Source organism: Sarcophilus harrisii, chromosome 2 (assembly GCF_902635505.1).
Source record: "Sarcophilus harrisii chromosome 2, mSarHar1.11, whole genome shotgun sequence".
NCBI lineage: Eukaryota > Metazoa > Chordata > Mammalia > Dasyuromorphia > Dasyuridae > Sarcophilus > Sarcophilus harrisii.
Window position 1 is genome coordinate 508,747,839 of NC_045427.1, and position 17,551 is coordinate 508,765,389.

At 35.8% G+C, this 17,551-nt stretch overlaps 1 protein-coding gene across 3 annotated transcripts in view; it reads left to right on the forward strand.

The window, feature by feature from the left end:
• The first annotated feature begins 3,235 nt into the window (after nt 1-3,235).
• The window catches only part of TCF12 (transcription factor 12), a 402,673-nt gene continuing 388,357 nt past the window's right edge, over nt 3,236-17,551 (forward strand). For 2 of the 3 annotated variants that reach the window (XM_023498571.2, XM_031955269.1), the window contains exons 1-3: nt 3,236-3,481; nt 4,953-5,049; nt 6,008-6,080. In XM_023498571.2, the coding sequence (XP_023354339.1) occupies nt 4,975-5,049; nt 6,008-6,080 (148 nt within the window). In that variant the 5' untranslated portion in view covers nt 3,236-3,481; nt 4,953-4,974. The remainder of the gene's footprint in view (nt 3,482-4,952; nt 5,050-6,007; nt 6,081-17,551) is intronic. The other variant, XM_031955268.1, reaches the window with a different exon arrangement.

The window sequence follows — 17,551 nt, forward strand, 5'->3', positions numbered from 1 at the left end:
TTATCATTGAATTCCTTGATCTTTTGTCAGACATACTTAACTCTTACCATGGATTATCTCTCTACTAATTACTTTCTTTGCTAACATGCTATTCATGTGATCTCTTCTGGAGATCTCTTCTGGAGAAAGTCAAGCAACCATGACAAAACAACTTTGAAGAACTTTAGGATTTTAATCAATGCTACAAAAAAACACAAATCCAGAGGAATGAAAATAAAATATACCATCTGTCTGCTGTCAGAGAAGTGGTAGATTTAAAATGCAGAATGAGACAAATTTTTGTTAATGGTCAATGTGGAGATTTATTTTGCTGCAGATTTTGATTCATATTTACTATGAATGTTTTATTTTTCTTTCTCTTCCTTCTCCTTTTTAACTATATAATTGGGGGAGGCAGTGAGAAGAAGAGATAATACATGCTTGCAAAAGGAAGAATGAAAGAAAGGAAAAAAGAAAGGAGGTCATTTAAGATATTCGGAATCTATCTATCTATCTATATATATTTAAAAGTCCAGTCATTTCTTGATCAGGTATTTCTTTTATAATTAAATCCAAGAATGAATTGAAATTTATCATTGAAGGAAATGACAAAGATAGCATATAACAGAATAGGAGTTTAAAGGAAGGCTACTCTTTCTAACCTCACTTTTAGAAGTGAGAGATTAGAAAGATCTAAATATATTTGTAAGCAAATGATAAGGACCCGACAATTAGGAAGAAATGATTGATTTTGAATTGAAGTTTTGAACTCACAGAATAAGATCTGAAAAGAGGCTGGAGAGAATGAAGTCATTCCAGTATAGAGAAGAATTATTAAATAGAGATAAATTTTCTATGAAGAGAGGGAAGGTGGATTATGATGTTGAGAAGCTGAGGGGAATTGAGGTGGCAAATGTGTGAAATTCTTATCAGGCTGCTTTGATTTCTTCAGTGAGGGTAAATCATTTACTAAGATTGTATAGTGGGGAAGGGAAAAAGTACAGTTGGATTGAGAGAAAAGAATAAAAAGTTTGGAAGTCAGTATGGTAAATGAAATATGAGTCAATTAAGTCTGAACATAAGGACAATTAAGTAGCAGCAAAAACCCAGTTGAATTCGTTTACCAGGAATTTGTAGTGGTTGAAGATGATTTTTTTCTTTTTTTTTTTTTTCATATCCCACTAAACCCTGCTCTCTCCTTTCCTTCCTCTCCTTTCCTGGCTCTCTTCTATGTGGCCTGTCCCTTTGTAATCTCAAATCCAGACTGCTCCTTTCTCTATCCATTCTGACTGTCTTTTCCTTCTAATTCTTTAGATGTTTTGGCTACTTAGGTATCTGACTTAGAGCTAGTATCAGTTGTCAAATCTTGTTGACATTTCCACAATATCTCATGTATGACCCCCAAATTTAGCTCAGGGCCTTATCATCTCTTGCCTGGATTATTGCAATAGTTTCCTAATTGGTTTCTGTTTTAAGCCTTTTCTCACTCAAATCTATCTTCCCCATAGTTGCCAAAGTGATTTTCCTATTGAACAGTTCTGACTGACCCTCTAAATTTCAGTGGGTTCCTAAATACTTTAACATTTAAAGCTATTCATACCTTGGACCTCTCCTATCTTTCCTGTCTTACTATTCTCTTTCATGTACTTTACATATGTTCCCCTCTCCCACATTTTTGCCTTTGCATTGACTAGAATACTCTTCTCACCATTACCTCTGATGACTCCCTGGCTTCTTTCAACACTCACCTTAAATGCTATTTTCTGCAGGAGGCCTTTCCTGGTTCCTCCAACTGCTAGTATATTTCTTTCTAAGGTTATCCTTAATCTTTTCTGTATATTTTGTATGTACCTATTTCTCTTATTTATTTTGTCTCCCTGACTAGAATCTAAGTAGTTTAAGGGAAGAGAGTTTTTAATTTATCTTTGGATCCATAATCCTTATAACTTTGTATCACATAATCCAAAATCTTAAGTTTTTAATAAATGACTATCAATTGATATGATACATTAATACACTAAGACACATAGAGTGACTATAGATTTGAAAATATCCATGATTCCATCATTGCATTTAATTTCTCCATGTCTTAGTAGATGCTTTTCAGGAGTTGTCATGACCAAACTTAACCAAGAACAAGTCATTTAGGAACTTTCTGGGGCTGTCTCTCAGTGATTAGCTAGGCTAGTCTTCAGACACCATCTGTGGCAGTTTATAATGGAGGTCTTTCAAAGCTGGTAATATCTGACATAGCTGGAAGCCAGGGCCACCTTTCTGCACTTTGAGGAGGCTGGAAGTACATGCTGAGAGAGGGAACAGCTGATGTTTCTAGGTCTGTAAAATGAAAGTCCAATCCCTTAAGCGGCACAACCATTTATAAAAGGAAATACCACAATTAAGACTTGGTTATTTTCTTCCTCCAACTCCTTCCTGACTTGGGTTTACTTCCCTGGATCAGGTTCAGTACCTGTTTTGGATTTGGATTTTCGAGTAGGATATTTAACAGGTCTTGGATTTAAGCAAATGAAAATGGATGGTCAATACAATGTTGAGCTTTAGTGGACTAAGCTTTTTCCCTTTGCAGTCTCTGCTCTAATTTTGTCAATCCCTATCGCCAAAGTATAGTAACTCTGAGAACATAGAGTTTGGAGCATTTTCCTCACACTTTCCCAGCGCATTTTCCGCACAAGGCGCTGTCCAGTACTCTGCACGCCCCCACCCGTGGCACTGAAATTCGCGGGACTCGGAGCATAACATGTGGTTTACAGCATCTTTACAGCATTGGCCGAAGAGCAGAATCAAGCCAAAGTTCAGCTTTGTTGAGGCCTCTTATCTAGCTCGGAGTGTATCTCGGGCTAGGAGGTGGTCCGGGTGCAGGATCCAGATGCTGCTGCAGCTGCGACTCCCTCTAGCCCCGCGTTTACAGCCAGTAGAAGGAGGATGGTAGGAAGGAGGCGGCGCCGAGTTTGCAGCTCAGTGCTGTTCTCTTCAGGGAGATCAGACAACACGGCCCCAGCCGTCAGCCCCAGCTTCACCAGGGGCGTATCGCCTCCCCCCTGCATTCCAGCCCGCCTCACCCCACCGCGGGCTTTGTCCATGTGCATTGTAGCCGTCCCTCCCCATTCCCTTCGGCTCCTCCCACTCCCCAGCCCCCAACTTCCCGACTCAGCTGGGAGAAGCCTGGGGAGGAAGGGGTTAACCCCAGGGCTCCTCCAGGCGCGGAGGGATCCGGAGCCGAAGCCCGAGCGTGGTGCTGAGGCCGCCTAAGCAAAAAAAATGTCCGCCTAAGGGAGACCCACAAGTTCTATTCGGGGGCACAGCCAGCCCGCCCGGGGAGGAAGGGGCGGCCAGACCCGAGAGCCCCCTCACTAACCTTGATCTGAGTGTCTGCGAGGAAGAAAGTGGATAGAGACGCCGGGAGGTGGAAGGGAAAGCCCAAGCCCGCTCTCCCGGCCAAAGTGAACTTCTATCGGGGTGGTTGAATGTGCAAAAGGAGCTGCAGGTAAATGTGGGGCTGGCTGGGGGCGCGGGGCACGGGGCCCGGGGTCGGGGGAGAGTTAGGAGAGGAGTGGGGCAGGGGCGGAGGAGCCAGTGTGGGGAGGGCGCGGGGGGGAGGGGGAGCAGCGTGAATGGGGTGGGAGGTCTGTTTGGGTTGAGCTGGGAGCCGGGTCCCCGTGCGCTCCGCGGCAGCCCCCCTTCCTGGAGTGGAAGCTGTAGGAGTCGTTTCTCCCCCCCCCCCCCACCCCGGCTTTCCCCCCTTCCTCCCCGCGCCTGAACTCTGCCCCCCCTCTTTGTAAAGCGCCGAGCCCAGAGGACCCCCTCCAAGTTATGTGGGGGGAGGGGTATAAGGAGGAGGGGGGAAAGAGGAGGAGGAGGCACTGGCACTCGTGCCGGGGGAAATGCAGCCCCACCGGGAGGCGGGCGGCGCACTCGGCCCTGTGCGCCCTGTACTCCGCTCCGCTCGGTGCTGGCGCGCCCGGGGCGCACACGGTAGTGGCGGAGGCTCCGGGGCTGTGGAGGCTCATTGTCTTGGCAGGTTCGGGGCTGGGTGGGAAGGAAGAAGGGAGGAAGAGAGGGAGGAGGCCGAGCCAGGAAAGGAGAGGAAGGAAAGGAGAGAGCAGGGTTTAGTGGGCTCTTAAAAAAAAAAAAAGAAAAGAAAAGAAAAAGAAAGAAAAAGAAAAAAGCAAAGTCAATTTTGTGTGTTGAGGAGCAAATTGATCCTCTGCAAATCGGCAGTAATGTCCGGGAAGCGTTAGCCGCAGACATGGCTCTAGTGAGATGCACATTCCCAGCAACTTGTCAGCTCTATTGTTGCCTAGATAGTGAGTCACTAAACATCTTCTCTCCCTCTCCTCCGCCACACTTGCTTGTTGGATGGCGATTTTTTTCCCCTTTTACCCCTCCCCCTTCCTCTTTCTAACCCTTTCGACCCCCCCCCCCCCCCTCCCCATCTCCACCCCCACAAGGGATGAGACCTAAACCAGCTAGAGACCCGGTCCTTCCAGCCACCTCCTGGCGGGTGCTTGAGGAGCTGTCTGTCTGGTGTAGGGAAGAAGGGGAGGGGAAGGGGTTCTGAGCTCTCGAAAACTTAGGGGAGATCTGTCGAGTTGCACGAACCTCTGCTACCCTTAACTGTTCGATACATGTGTATTCAAAATCATCTGCCACCTTGTGCCCAGCCACCTGGCTCCTCTCTTTCGTTAAGGATCAATGCAGTATACATACCTACTTGGGAGCGGGAAAACCTTTACTCAGACAGGTCTTCTGTCTGTCTATCCAGGATTATTACAACAAACAAGCAAACTGAACGGATCCAATATTAAAAGTGAGCCCTGTTCTCCAACCCTCACTTCCCCCTTTCCCAGAAAAGGTACCCTTTCTCCTCATTCCACAATCACATATACTTTTGGATTCAGGTTCCAGTTCTTTCTGAACCATGCTGGTCTCACTAAGCAGTGTTTCCTCTATCTTAGGACCTGCTAGAATTGACCGAAGATGAATTCTCAACAGCAGCGAATGGCGGCTATAGGGACAGACAAGGAGCTGAGTGACCTTCTGGACTTCAGTGCGGTAGGATATTTTTTGAGGTGTTCTTATGGCTCTGCCCTGGTAAAAATGACCTGGGATTTGGGCAGCCTCAGTTCCAGCTGCACTGCTCAGGGCCTGAGTCCAGCTCAGCCAAGTTGGACACCTGAACTTTGATGTAATGTCTAGACTTCCAGATTTAAAACTTTAATGCCAGAGGGGTCATTTGGCATAACTAGGGAAAAGTAGAACAATGTAATCATAAACTTTTGGTTGAGTTACCCTGTGACCCTGATGATTATCAGAGTTCTTTTAAAAAATTAATTTCTTTCTTCTGAAGCCAACTTAATGCTCTCCCTCCCCCACACCTTTTTTTCCTTTGGTTAATTTTAATGGATGATATCTGAAAGATGTTAGCTCAGACAAATCCAACCCAGGATTAGAGTTTTATGAGTCTAGTTAGTGAAGGAGTTGCTTTTCTTTTAAGCTAGGTTAGGTTTTAAAAAATAAGGGAAAAAACTTAATACTTCAAATCATTGACAATGAAACCAAATCATCCTTGCCCTTAATTTTGGTACAGTGGAATCTCTTTATAACTTTGCTGTTTCAAGACAGGACTGACACCTGCACTGTGGTTAACCACTGTTATAATGAACCTTTTCTGTATGTAGTTTTACTTAAGGGAACATGAATTATCTGAATTCTCATATGAACTGTTTTATTTTTATACTTTAAATTGTTCATCGAGAATAATTTATTATTGATTTTTATAATTTTTGACATTCATAGAGAAACAGAAGAGTGCCAGTATTTACAAGTAATGTTATAAAGTGGCAGCAGTTACAAGTCTTTTTGGTTTGTAATGCACTGACTCAATCTTATTTCATTTCCAACTTCAAAATGTGGCAGCTAATTGATTTTTCTGTGTGAAAGACTATGTGATAGAGAGATGCAGCTTAAAAAAGAGTTTCCTTACTAATATGCATTTTTGGTTATTTTGCAGATGTTTTCCCCACCCGTTAATAGTGGGAAAACGAGACCCACAACCTTAGGAAGCAGTCAGTTCAGTGGATCAGGTAAGATGCAGTTGAAAACTTCAAGTTCAAATCTCTTGGGTTCTGATAACACTGCTTATTGAAAACTTTAAAATGTTTTTATTTTAAAATGATACAGAAATGCAAATTTATTAATTAGGTGTCAGTTTCAAAATAAAAACATAGTGATCTGTTTGTCTTTAGTACTAAAAGATTAGTCATTTAAGACGTCTTGAAAATATCACCTTCTTCCATAAATTTAAAGCTGCAGTAAAGTATTTAATATAAGAGATTCTGGAACATGCTTCCGAACAAGAGTTAAAAAATGGTCTTGTTCATGGGTTGTTTGTAAAAGCATATACTTTTTTAAAATTTTATCTCGATATATTTGACACTGTTTAGTATTATGAATCAAAAAGTTTATAAAAAGATATTAAAATAGCACTATTAAATGAATTCATGTGTATTTTTCATATTTCAAATATGATTGAGTAAATAAAGTATTAGATTAAATGGCTGTTTTCATAGATTTAGAAGTTAATAATAAATTGGTGGTCAAATTTTTTTTTTTTTGGTTAAAGAATGGAATAAAAACTAACCACATAAATGTGGAATTCTGTCTGTCTTATAGGAGAAAACAATGAATAGATGAATGAAACTTTTTCTAAATTCTAAATTTCTAAATTCTAATAGAAATAAATTTCTAAATTCTAGTGGGGACACTGTTATTAGATTAAGTTAAATCAGATTTAAATTCTACAACTTCTCTACCTAAAACTGTCTTGAATATTTTTGATTAGTAATGTTTTGATCAAATAATTATGTTGATTCCCTGAATATTTTTTATAATTTTTTTCTATCATTCCAAATAGGAAGTGAAGAAAATATACTTTTCCTTCAGGTGATTCTTTATCAGTTTTTCAGGATAAAGTCCATTGTGGTGTAAAGAAAGCTATGTTTTTCTGTGTGTTTTGCCTCTTAATGCTTAGATTTTTTTTTTTAAAGCAAAAAACTTGTATCAAAGCCATGACATTGAATATTTAGGAAAATTAGGTGTTAAATATATGTGACAAAATAAATTTATTAGTCTGTATGTATTTTGAAATGGTTTATTTTTTCAAAATTTGACAGTAAGAATTAAACCCTACTTTTATATCAATTCACTTATGGAAATATTGTTATGGTACTCAGTATTGCTAATAAATATATTTTGTGATTTGAAAATAGAATTCCAAGTTGATATTATTATTAATCATAAAGATATTTTGAAATGTCATCTGATTTTGTCTTCCTTATTACTGGTAATCAAAGGAGAAAGCTTTATCCCCTTGCTCTTTTTTTGGTTGGGAGAAAAAAAGAGAATTATTTCTGAATTAGTTATTTTAAAATATTAAAATGTATGCAATCTAAATTCTCTTTTCTACTAGTATTTGGATGTAGGGGGATAAAAGCTTAATTTTTGCACCTAACCATTATTTAAATTAATTTCAATTTCTTTATTAAAGAAACATATAAATAAGAATAGCTATCTTGTAGGCACTCAGTACATAGTTTTTGATGATGAATGAATGAATAATACTGATTCCAGAAGTAATTTATTTCTTGTGATTTTAACATATCTTTTGACCATGAACTAAGAAAACTTTTGGAAAATTTTTATTTTCAGTGTTCTTTTGGAAATACATTTTATGGATTTTCCATTTGAGATAATTTTATTTATTTTTTTACTAGACTATTTTGTTATTTAACTTTACAAAATAAAAAAATGCAAAATGTAATCTTCTCTGTGCTTACATATAGAATATTAGTTACTTGTGATTTTTAACATCAGCTTGCCATAGTTCAAGAATTTTCATGTATACATTTAATTTGAAATAAGAGTATTAGGGCATGTTGAAATGGGTAATTTGTCTCCCAGTTACTTAAAATATATGTAAAGTCTTATTTATTTGCATTAGAAAATACTCAAAGCATTAATTGATCTACCTTTGGAGGTGGATTTTGGTGTAAGATGACTGATTTCTATGTATATTTTAGCTGAACAACCAGTCTTTGGTACTCAACATATCTATCCTATGAATGGGTATAGTAATTTTTTCCTATTCTGTAAAGTATATTATGCAATCCAGAAGCATCTTAATTTAATAAATTTCATTAATGTGAAAAGTTATATAACAATTTTATATCATGTTTGTTGATAGACACAGTGTAAGGATATTCTTTTCCAGATATATTTAAGGGAATATTTGGAAGAAGTTGGTATTGTTTGTATTTCGTTTGGATAGTGTATCTATATTTTGAAACAATCACCTGGAGATATTTTGTAATCACCTCCTATATCTTAAAAACATTTACTTTTTAAAGTTGCAGAATGAAATATTTAAGAAGTGTTTCTTTAATATCAAATAATAATTTTTATCTTGAAAGAATAAAATTCCATTTAAAACTTAAAATCTATCTTTGATGAGGATGTTATTACAATTAGATTCCGATAATGAACATTTCTGTCCTTTTTGAAATGATGATTTTTGCCTTCTTAAAGGACTTTTTGAAAATAATATAGCATTTGAAATTCACATCTTGAATGCTGTAATACCTGATAATGCTTTTGATCTAATTCACAAAGCAAAATATTATTATTAGTATGACAGCTACCACATTATTAGAAATCCCTTTAGGAAAAGGTTAATGCATGCCATATCATCACTTACATTTCTGGCCCATTGTTAAATACCATTTTTTGAGACATCTAGGTGTTAATTCACTTTGGCATTGTACATATGTTGAGATAGTGAACCTGTCTATTTAATATTGTTTTGCACGTAGACAAAATAAAATATATGTAGTCAGTTAGATGCTGTTACAGAGACCTTGACCTAAGTGTGGCCCACTCTATCTGAAGGAAAGGTAATTAACTTATATGAACTGTTTTGTAGGATACTGTATGTCTTTACAGAAAGAGCTTGTTGAAATGATGCATGGAAAGAAAATAGAACAGATGTTTAATTTCTGAGATCTCCTAGGTTTAAATTCTGTGTTGGACCTTAGCTTAATTTTTATTGGTTTCAGCAGTTGCAAAATAAATGATAATTTGAAAATTTTTTATCAGTTAATTTTTAAGGACAAGTAGTATAAATAAATTTAGAGAGAAAAAAATCAAATATTTATTGGGTTTTTTTTTTTCTACTTGGTTCCTTATATTAGCAAGGAACATATTATTCAAAAAAGGATTTTCTAAAACACTGAACAGCTTCTTGATATTTTTATACTGAAAGTGAAAGTCTTTTGTAAAACCAAATAAAGGTTAACTTTTCTCATTCCTGAAATTATATTTGAATAACAATTAAATATTCTGGCTTTAAAAATTATTTATTTTTAAAGCTTCATGAATTTTTCTAATATTACCAATAGCATTCTTTCTCTTTTAATTTTTAAGAGTATTAAAATCCTTTGTTCTTTCAACAACCACAATTTTAAGGTAAAAATTAAGATTAATAGATTTTTTAAAAAATGTTGAACATACCATAGAAGTGTATATTTACTAAAGATAATGTCTGTAAAAGAGATTTTCAAATTGCTAGTAAGATTAGTCTCACTTCCTTTTCTTCCTAAATTGAGTAAATCATTAGGATGGTGACAAAGTTGTATAAACATTTGGCAAAATCCTCAATTAAGGAACTAACAATCAACATTTTACCATTGTAATAACTCATTTAAATATTGTGCAATCTGATCTTGTAAAATCGAGGACATACCAGGCTTGATACTTTTGCTTATGATTATTTTTTAGAGTGATGAGCTGGGCATGCTGTTTACCTGTTCATATTGAGATTTATGTCACACTTTATATAGTAACATGTCATTTGTGTGAGTCATGGAAAGTATAACAGAATTATAGTGCAGACTAACAGAAGAATGATTGATTTGCTAGTCTGGTGTTCAGTGGCTGATATAAAATAGATCCATCTTTAAGCAGGCATATGGTACAGGTGTGCCTGCTTTTAAAAAATATGTATACAAAATTTTAAAGAGAAAACAGATAAATTGGGGGGGGATTTTATTCATATTGCAGGTGAATTTTTAATTTCACAAAATGAAATTCAGTTTTCTTTTAAATAGTAATGTCTAATGTATTTAAAAATATTTTCTTTACTTACAGTGTTTTAAAGACACATTATTTTAAAAGTGTACCTGTAGTGGTTTTTATTTTCTTCAGTTTTTTATTTGATTTAAGATAAAATTTATTATTGCATGGAATAAGAAATTGCAATTATAAAATGATTTGAAATATAAAATGTCCTTTTAAACTCCACTGTATCTTGCATTTTTTCAACTTTATGATGGTACAAAGCATCATTTCTTATAATGGAATAGAGAAGGAGGAAGACCTTTTGATTTAAACAGAATTATGTTAATTAGGTAAAAATTTAGATTTAAATGAATTGGGCAATTGATACAACTGTTAAGGATAGATACTTGTGTTCCATTTTTGACTTAACATTACTTGGAACTGTTATTGGACACTTCATATTTTGTTGACTTAGATAGCTCTTGTCTTTAGTGATGAGTCATGACCTCTTACAGGTTTTTTTTTTTTTTTTTTTTTTTATGAAATTATAAAGCCTTGATAGTGTGTTAGGATGCCATTTCCCCCCTCACAGCTGATGTGACTACATTTCACTTGCTGTTTGTATTATCTTTGTCAGGATGAGAAAGTTAAAATTTAACCTAATGATTTAGTATAATAGAGAGTGAAATGGAAAGGAAAAAAAAAACATTTAAAAACATTACAGTTCAGAAAATACTGCCCTTTTTAAGTAATGGATTTTTATTCACCTTGGTCTGATCTAGCAACCACTAGCAACACTTAATGAATACCAACTGTGTGTAGAGTACTGTTCTTGGAGCTGTAGGAGATTTTAAACAACAGTAACAACAGCAACAATGACAACCAAAAATGTTCTCCTGTCCTTCAAATAGGCTCTGTAGAGTAGGAATAATATAAAGACCTCAAGCAACTAAAAATTACTTTCATAGTATCTTACACATAATAAGAGCTTACTAAATGCTGGATTGATTTTTACAGAACAACACAGAAGTCAATGTAAATTAATATAGTTACACTGCAAATAATGAATGCAAGTATTGAATAGAGGAGCTGTATGAGAATCAGTCACGGCAAGCTTTGTGGAGCAAGTGGATTTTGAATTAGTTAAGGTAAATTGAATTAGTTAAGGTATAGGAGAGAGGAGATTCTAGGTATGAGGATCAGCATTTGGTAAATCATGGAGGCGGAAATGGACTGGTTTGTGTTAGGGATGAAAGGAAGATTAGCTTGGCTGGAACTTTCCCATTATACATAGGAAAATAATAGGAAATTATATTGATAACAGGGTAGGGAAAGCCAGTTAGCTGGGGCAATAGACTTTGGATAGTAGACAAATGATGTAAGGTGTTATATGGACATTATTCTAATAGCCATATAGTGAATGAATTTTTTGAAAAAGTTTTATTGATATTTTAAAATCTTCAGTTAATCAATGTCAGTCAGGAAGCATTTATTAGGCTTCTACTATGTGGTAGATAGGTACTTTAAGAGTTGTTGATAAAAGGCTAAAAATAGTTCCTGCACTTAAGGAGCTCATAGTGAAGACTATTATCTCTCTCTCTCTCTCTCTCTCTCTCTCTCTCTATATATATATATATATATATATATATATACATACATATATATATTTATATACAGAGAATAAATTGGAGATAACTAGCAGAGTTATTAAGAGGGATTGTGAAATGCTTTCTATATGCTTTTCCTTTGAATTTGAGGGAAGACAAAAGATGGAGGCTAACAAGGTGAGAGTCCCAGGCATGTGGAACAGTCAGTGAAAGTGAATGTAATCAGGAGATGAAGTGTCTTGTGCCAAGAGCAGTAAGGTGGTCAGTATCATAGAATTGGCAAGTACATGGTGAGGAGTAAGGTGTAAGACTAGCTAGGTAGGAGAGGGCTAGATTATGAAGAGCTTTGAACACCTAACAGAATTTTACATTTGATCATGGAAGTGATAAGGTGATAAACTACAGTTTACTGAATAGTGGTGGTAGGTCAGACCTGTGAAGGAAGATCATTTTGACATCAGAGGAGAGGATGTAGTGAGATGAGAAGATTTGAGGCAGGGAATCTTTGGTTGTTCCTTCACAGAATTTTCCCTTGTAATAAAGAAGTATAGTTGTGTAAAACAAAGAAATGAAATCACACCACCTCACCAGTTATACTTGTTCTCCAATATACTTTTCTTTTGCTCCTTTAACCTTCCTTTGTAAAAAAGAAAAATAATCAAGAAAACCAGCTAATTCTGCATCCTCCTCTGACAGTTTCTCATCTTTAATCCTTCCCCATATCCACTGTGAAGAGGGAGCAGTGGTTCATCATTTGTATTCTAGAATCAATATTGGAAATTGAATTTAATGCAAAATCAGTTGTTTTTGATGGAGTTTTTATTTGTATTATTGTAGTTCTTGTGTTTATTGTTTTCTTGATTCTATTTTGTTTTGTATCAATGGGTATGCCTTATTTCTTTGAATTTTTTTATAGACATTTCTTACAGTTGCAAAATGTTTCATTATAGTAATATAGATTTTGTTTGTTCAGCCCTTCTCTAATTGATGTACACTGATGTTGTTTACAGTTTTTTAAGCTATAAAATTAATTAAGGAATATTTTTAAAACACTGTTTTAAGAACTGAGCTAGGTCTTGAGAAGGCCAAGAGTGAAATAGCTCCTTCTTTCAAGGAAGGGGCTTATATTCTGTCTGAAGTTTACATGTGATAACAAAAAGTGCTATTGTGAATATTTGAGTAACCTAGGACCTTTCTTTTTGTTCTTGACCTCCTCAAGGTAAAGGACAAATAGTAGGACTCCTGGATTAAATGGTATGGAAAGTTAATGTCTTTTTCTGCATAATTCCAAATAGTTTTCCAGAACAGTTAAACCAGTTTGCAGCTTCACCAGTAATGTATTGTTTTTCCTGATATATAGCCCCTCTGACATTGTTTATTTCTGTTTTTTGTTATCTTTATCCATTTGCTGGATGTGAAGTAAAACCTCAGCTGTGTTCATTTACAATTACATTATGATTCATGCTTTTAGTTGCTGGTAGTTTGGATTTCTTCTTTTGAAAACTGTTCACATATTTTGTCTACTTACCTCCTGGGTAGTAGCTCTTGTTCTTATGGATTTATGTATCTTGGAATCCAAACTTTTCTCAGTTTTATTTCTGCAGATTTTTTCCATCTTAGGATCAGTTGTTAGTAAAAGTGAAGGATGAAGTCTTGTTGCTGTAGTGAAAACTTAAATGAGGTTATTAATTGTGGAAGTGGAAAGGAAGAATATTTAAGAGAGAATTGGTAATATTAACCTGATAGAATGTCATTGGGAAGGGAGACAATGTTGTCAAACCTGAAATATTGAGATGATATTACTGCTGGGTCAGAGTGTGAATTCAGTTTTTAGCATTTTGAACTTAATATGCTAAATTTTAGATGATGGATACATCTTATGGATATGAAAAATCAAAGCTAGAGATGTAGATTTGGAAACCTTCCATTTAACAGAGTAGAGATAAAGAGCTAAGTGAATGAGTGAGTACCTAAGGCACAAAGTTTAAAGGCATTGGGACCGAAGGTCAAAGGTTGAGCTTTGTGGTATTCTTCCAATAAATTCTGGTATTAGAGGTAGTAGTCAATGAAAGAGAATTGGGTTCACGTAAAACCAGGCATTTTAGAGTTTGGGTCAAAGGTATTTCTTTAGATGTGGAAACCTGTACTTAGTGTGAATTGGTTTTTATGCAAATACCACCCTCCCCCAATCTATATAAAGAAAATTATGAACTCATTTTGTATCCTTACATGTACTTGAACTCATTTCATTTTTTGACCTAAACTTAAAAGAAACTGATTTAAAGCTAGTAGGAAACTATGGTATTGATTGTATCATTATTTTTAAAAAATTCTTTTTAAAAGTTAATTTAGTATTTTTATTTTTTCCAGTTACATGTGAAGAGTTTTTAACATTCAGTTTTAAAACTTTGCATTCAAAATTCTCTTCCTTTCTCTCCCTTCTCCCCCATTGAGAAGGCAAGTAGTTACATACAGGAGATACATGTTACTTTCTATAGTATTTTTATATTCTAGGTAAAATGGGATATGTTTCATTAAAGAGGAAAATCGTTCCCCAATGGGAATTAGTGATAAAATTATGCAACATTTTATTTTTCCACTCATGCATATAATACTATATATTATTTAAAGAACAAATGAAAACTGGTATGAAGGGAAAAGGCAAGAAATTTAGTAGTCAGGAGGTTGGCATCAGTCATATGTATTACTTTATATCACTCCCTTTCCCCTATGGTATAGGCTTCTTTAATGACTTGGAAATATTATATTGTTTTGCAAGGGGTTTGAAAGTACAGAATGGTGAGCTTGATTTTTTTACTCTGGGATGCTCCTCACTACACAGGTACTGTGTATTAATACAGAGCCCTACTTGCAGTCTGAGTGGAAGGTATGCGAGTAATTAATTTTATTGTCTCCAATATTACTTACCCTGTCCATACTGATATTGGACTTTTGCAAGTGCATACCAATGTATGCTATTTTGTTTTTTAGATAATGTAAGGGATTACATTGAAGAGGAAAATTCAAAGACACAGAAAACTTTCCATGGCTGGTGGGTATGGGTGGTCCCCAATACAATATGGAAAACTGAGCCAAATAGGTTTGTTCAGTTGTGTTTCAATTATTTTTGACTCTTTGTTACTCTATTTGGAGTTTTGTTGGCAGAGATGCTGGAGTAGTTTGCCATGTCCTTTTCCAGCTCATTTTACAGATGAGGAAATTGAGGCAAATAGGATCAAGTGGCTTGTCCAGGATCATATAAATAGTAAATGTCTGAGGCCAGATTTGAATTTAGAAAGATAAGTCTACTCTAAGCCTGGCACTCTATCCACTGTGCCACTTAGCCATATACGTACTTCTGAATTATTTGTGAAAAATTTCTTCCTGTATTCTTTAATTATTTGCAGATAACCTATGGATTCCTTGAAAAAGAACTAGATTACATTAAAAAAAAGATCGAAAGCTGAAGTAGGATATTTGTTGTGCTAGAGGTAGGGAGAGCCTTTATTGCTCTATTTTTAGCCTTTGTGTTTTCAATATATTCTTAGTGGCACAATATTTGTTCTTGGAGTATTCTAGTATGACATGGGCTTCAATATAATTTATTAATTCACTTAATCTAATTGTATGTGTTTGTTAAGTACATGCAATGTGCAGATTATGGTGTTAAATTCTAATATCTAAGAAAGGCCCTGCCTTCATGGTGTTTATTTTCTAGTAAGTTGATAAAATTTTGAGCATGGATAATAGGATTCAGAATGACTTCCTTTTGCTAGGACATTTGAATTTAGTTTGAAAAGATGAGTGGGAACACAGATCCAGAGGGGGAGCACTTAGGGCTAGAGGACAGATAAAGCTCAAAGACTGGGAAATGTGTGATCTGGGGAACAAGGTGTAGTTAATTTTGACTTGCGATTATTGAATGGAGTGTGTGTGTGTGTGTGTGTGTGTGTGTGTGTGTGTATGTGTGTAATTAGAAAAGGCTGGGAAGGATTGCAAGAGTGTAAAGCATTTCATTATTCATAATCTGATCTTGTTTTTTTTTTTAATTTGGAAAAAAAATCTGTTTTGGCATGAAAGAGTCAGGTGTTAGTGTGCAGATGGGACCAAAGCAAAAAGACTGAATGCCTTATTTAGTAATGGAGCTGGAACTAGCTTTACTATTTCTATGTTGGAAACTTTCCCCATTATCTCTTTTCTGTAAATTAAATTGCATTGTCTTGATAGGATAATGAAATTCATGAAGATGTGGTGAAAAGTTTGTGTTAAGATAGTTTTAAAATATATGTTCATAAATGACACATTTGAGCCATTTAGCCAGATATTTTAGATCAAAGTCCAAGCTTACTTGCTAAAAGTAAAAACATATTACAAATGAATGTTTAATTTTGACAGTAGCTGGAATAACACAAGGAAAGAGAAGCTTCTGGATGAAAATAATCATGAATAAAGGCAGTAAGAAACACTGAAAATGCTAATCTCAAACAGCAAAACAATGATACCTTTGAAAGAATTTTTTTTTTTTTTTTTTTTTTGTGGTTAGAAGTGGGAGAAATTGACCTGAAATGTGGACTTTGTTCAGTACTTCAAAAAGGTGTTTGGATCCTGACAGTGGGAGGTTTCTTTGGTGTTGTGGTAGTCTGAATAAAGGACTGTCTAAATCATTGAGCAGCTTATCTATAAGAATGAGACTGAAGGAGGAAGTCTTGAATGTTGCTGGAGCTTATGGGCTTCGTATAGTTTGCCAGTGAGCCATTAAGGATTTTAAAACCAGCAGGGCCAACTTAAAATCAATCCACCACTTCATTGGAGGTTAATGTAGAGAACACAGGTTGGACTTAATATGATCACGGTTGCTCAAATCAATGAGCAAATGTGCTGTTGCCTTCAGCACAAGCTGTAAGTGGTGGAGATGCACCACAGGGTGCCCTGCTAGGAGGGAATTACAGTAATCAAGCTTCATGGTCCTAGGGGCATATGTTGCTGTTTTGAGGTTGTTGTGGGATAAATAAGAGTGCAGATTGTACAACTGGAAGGCACAGAAAATGCAAGTCTTACTTTGAACATAGTGGCATAGAGATGGGTTGGTCAAAAGTGATGCTGGAAATTTGAAACTTGTCTAGCACTGCTGGGAAGAAACCAGACATGAAAAACAGTTTATATATTCCTTGATGCTAGAAACTCCTTCATGTTTTTAATTTCAAACTTTCCACAGTAATGTGTAGCACATCTAACTGTCATTGCCATTCAGGGCAAAGAGACCTCTCTTTCCTCTTCAGTGACATTGATATAGAAGGAACTGGTCAGGAGGCTGTTTCTCTGTGGGAAATAGAATAACAGTGAAATCTGTGGGAAATAATCCATGTTGAGTCTCTTCAAGTTAGAATGGATTTATCCTCCATATTATTGGAACCATTTCAAACATGTTCTTCATATCTCTTAGTTATCTGAGCAATAGAAAATACCATCCACACAAAGAGAGAGATTAAATATATTGAGAACTGTCATATGACCTTGTTGCTCAGGACAGAATTTTCTGGAACTGCAGTAGATCTTGGGGACCATCAGGTCTAATTCTTCATTTATAAATGTTGAATTTGAACCCAGAGAGGTTAAACAATTTGTCCAGGTTCACACAACCCAGTTAGAAGGGCCTAATGTACACTTCACTGGAGGCCTCTGGCATTAGATATAGTGTTCTTTTCATTATACTATATCTTTTTAAAACAAAGGAGGCAGAAAAAGGTCAGTGTACCTTTTTTCCTAGGTTTCTTTCAAGAGATAATGGAAGTATCTAGAATCTAGATTCAGAATTTATTATTTGGACTCAAATCTCA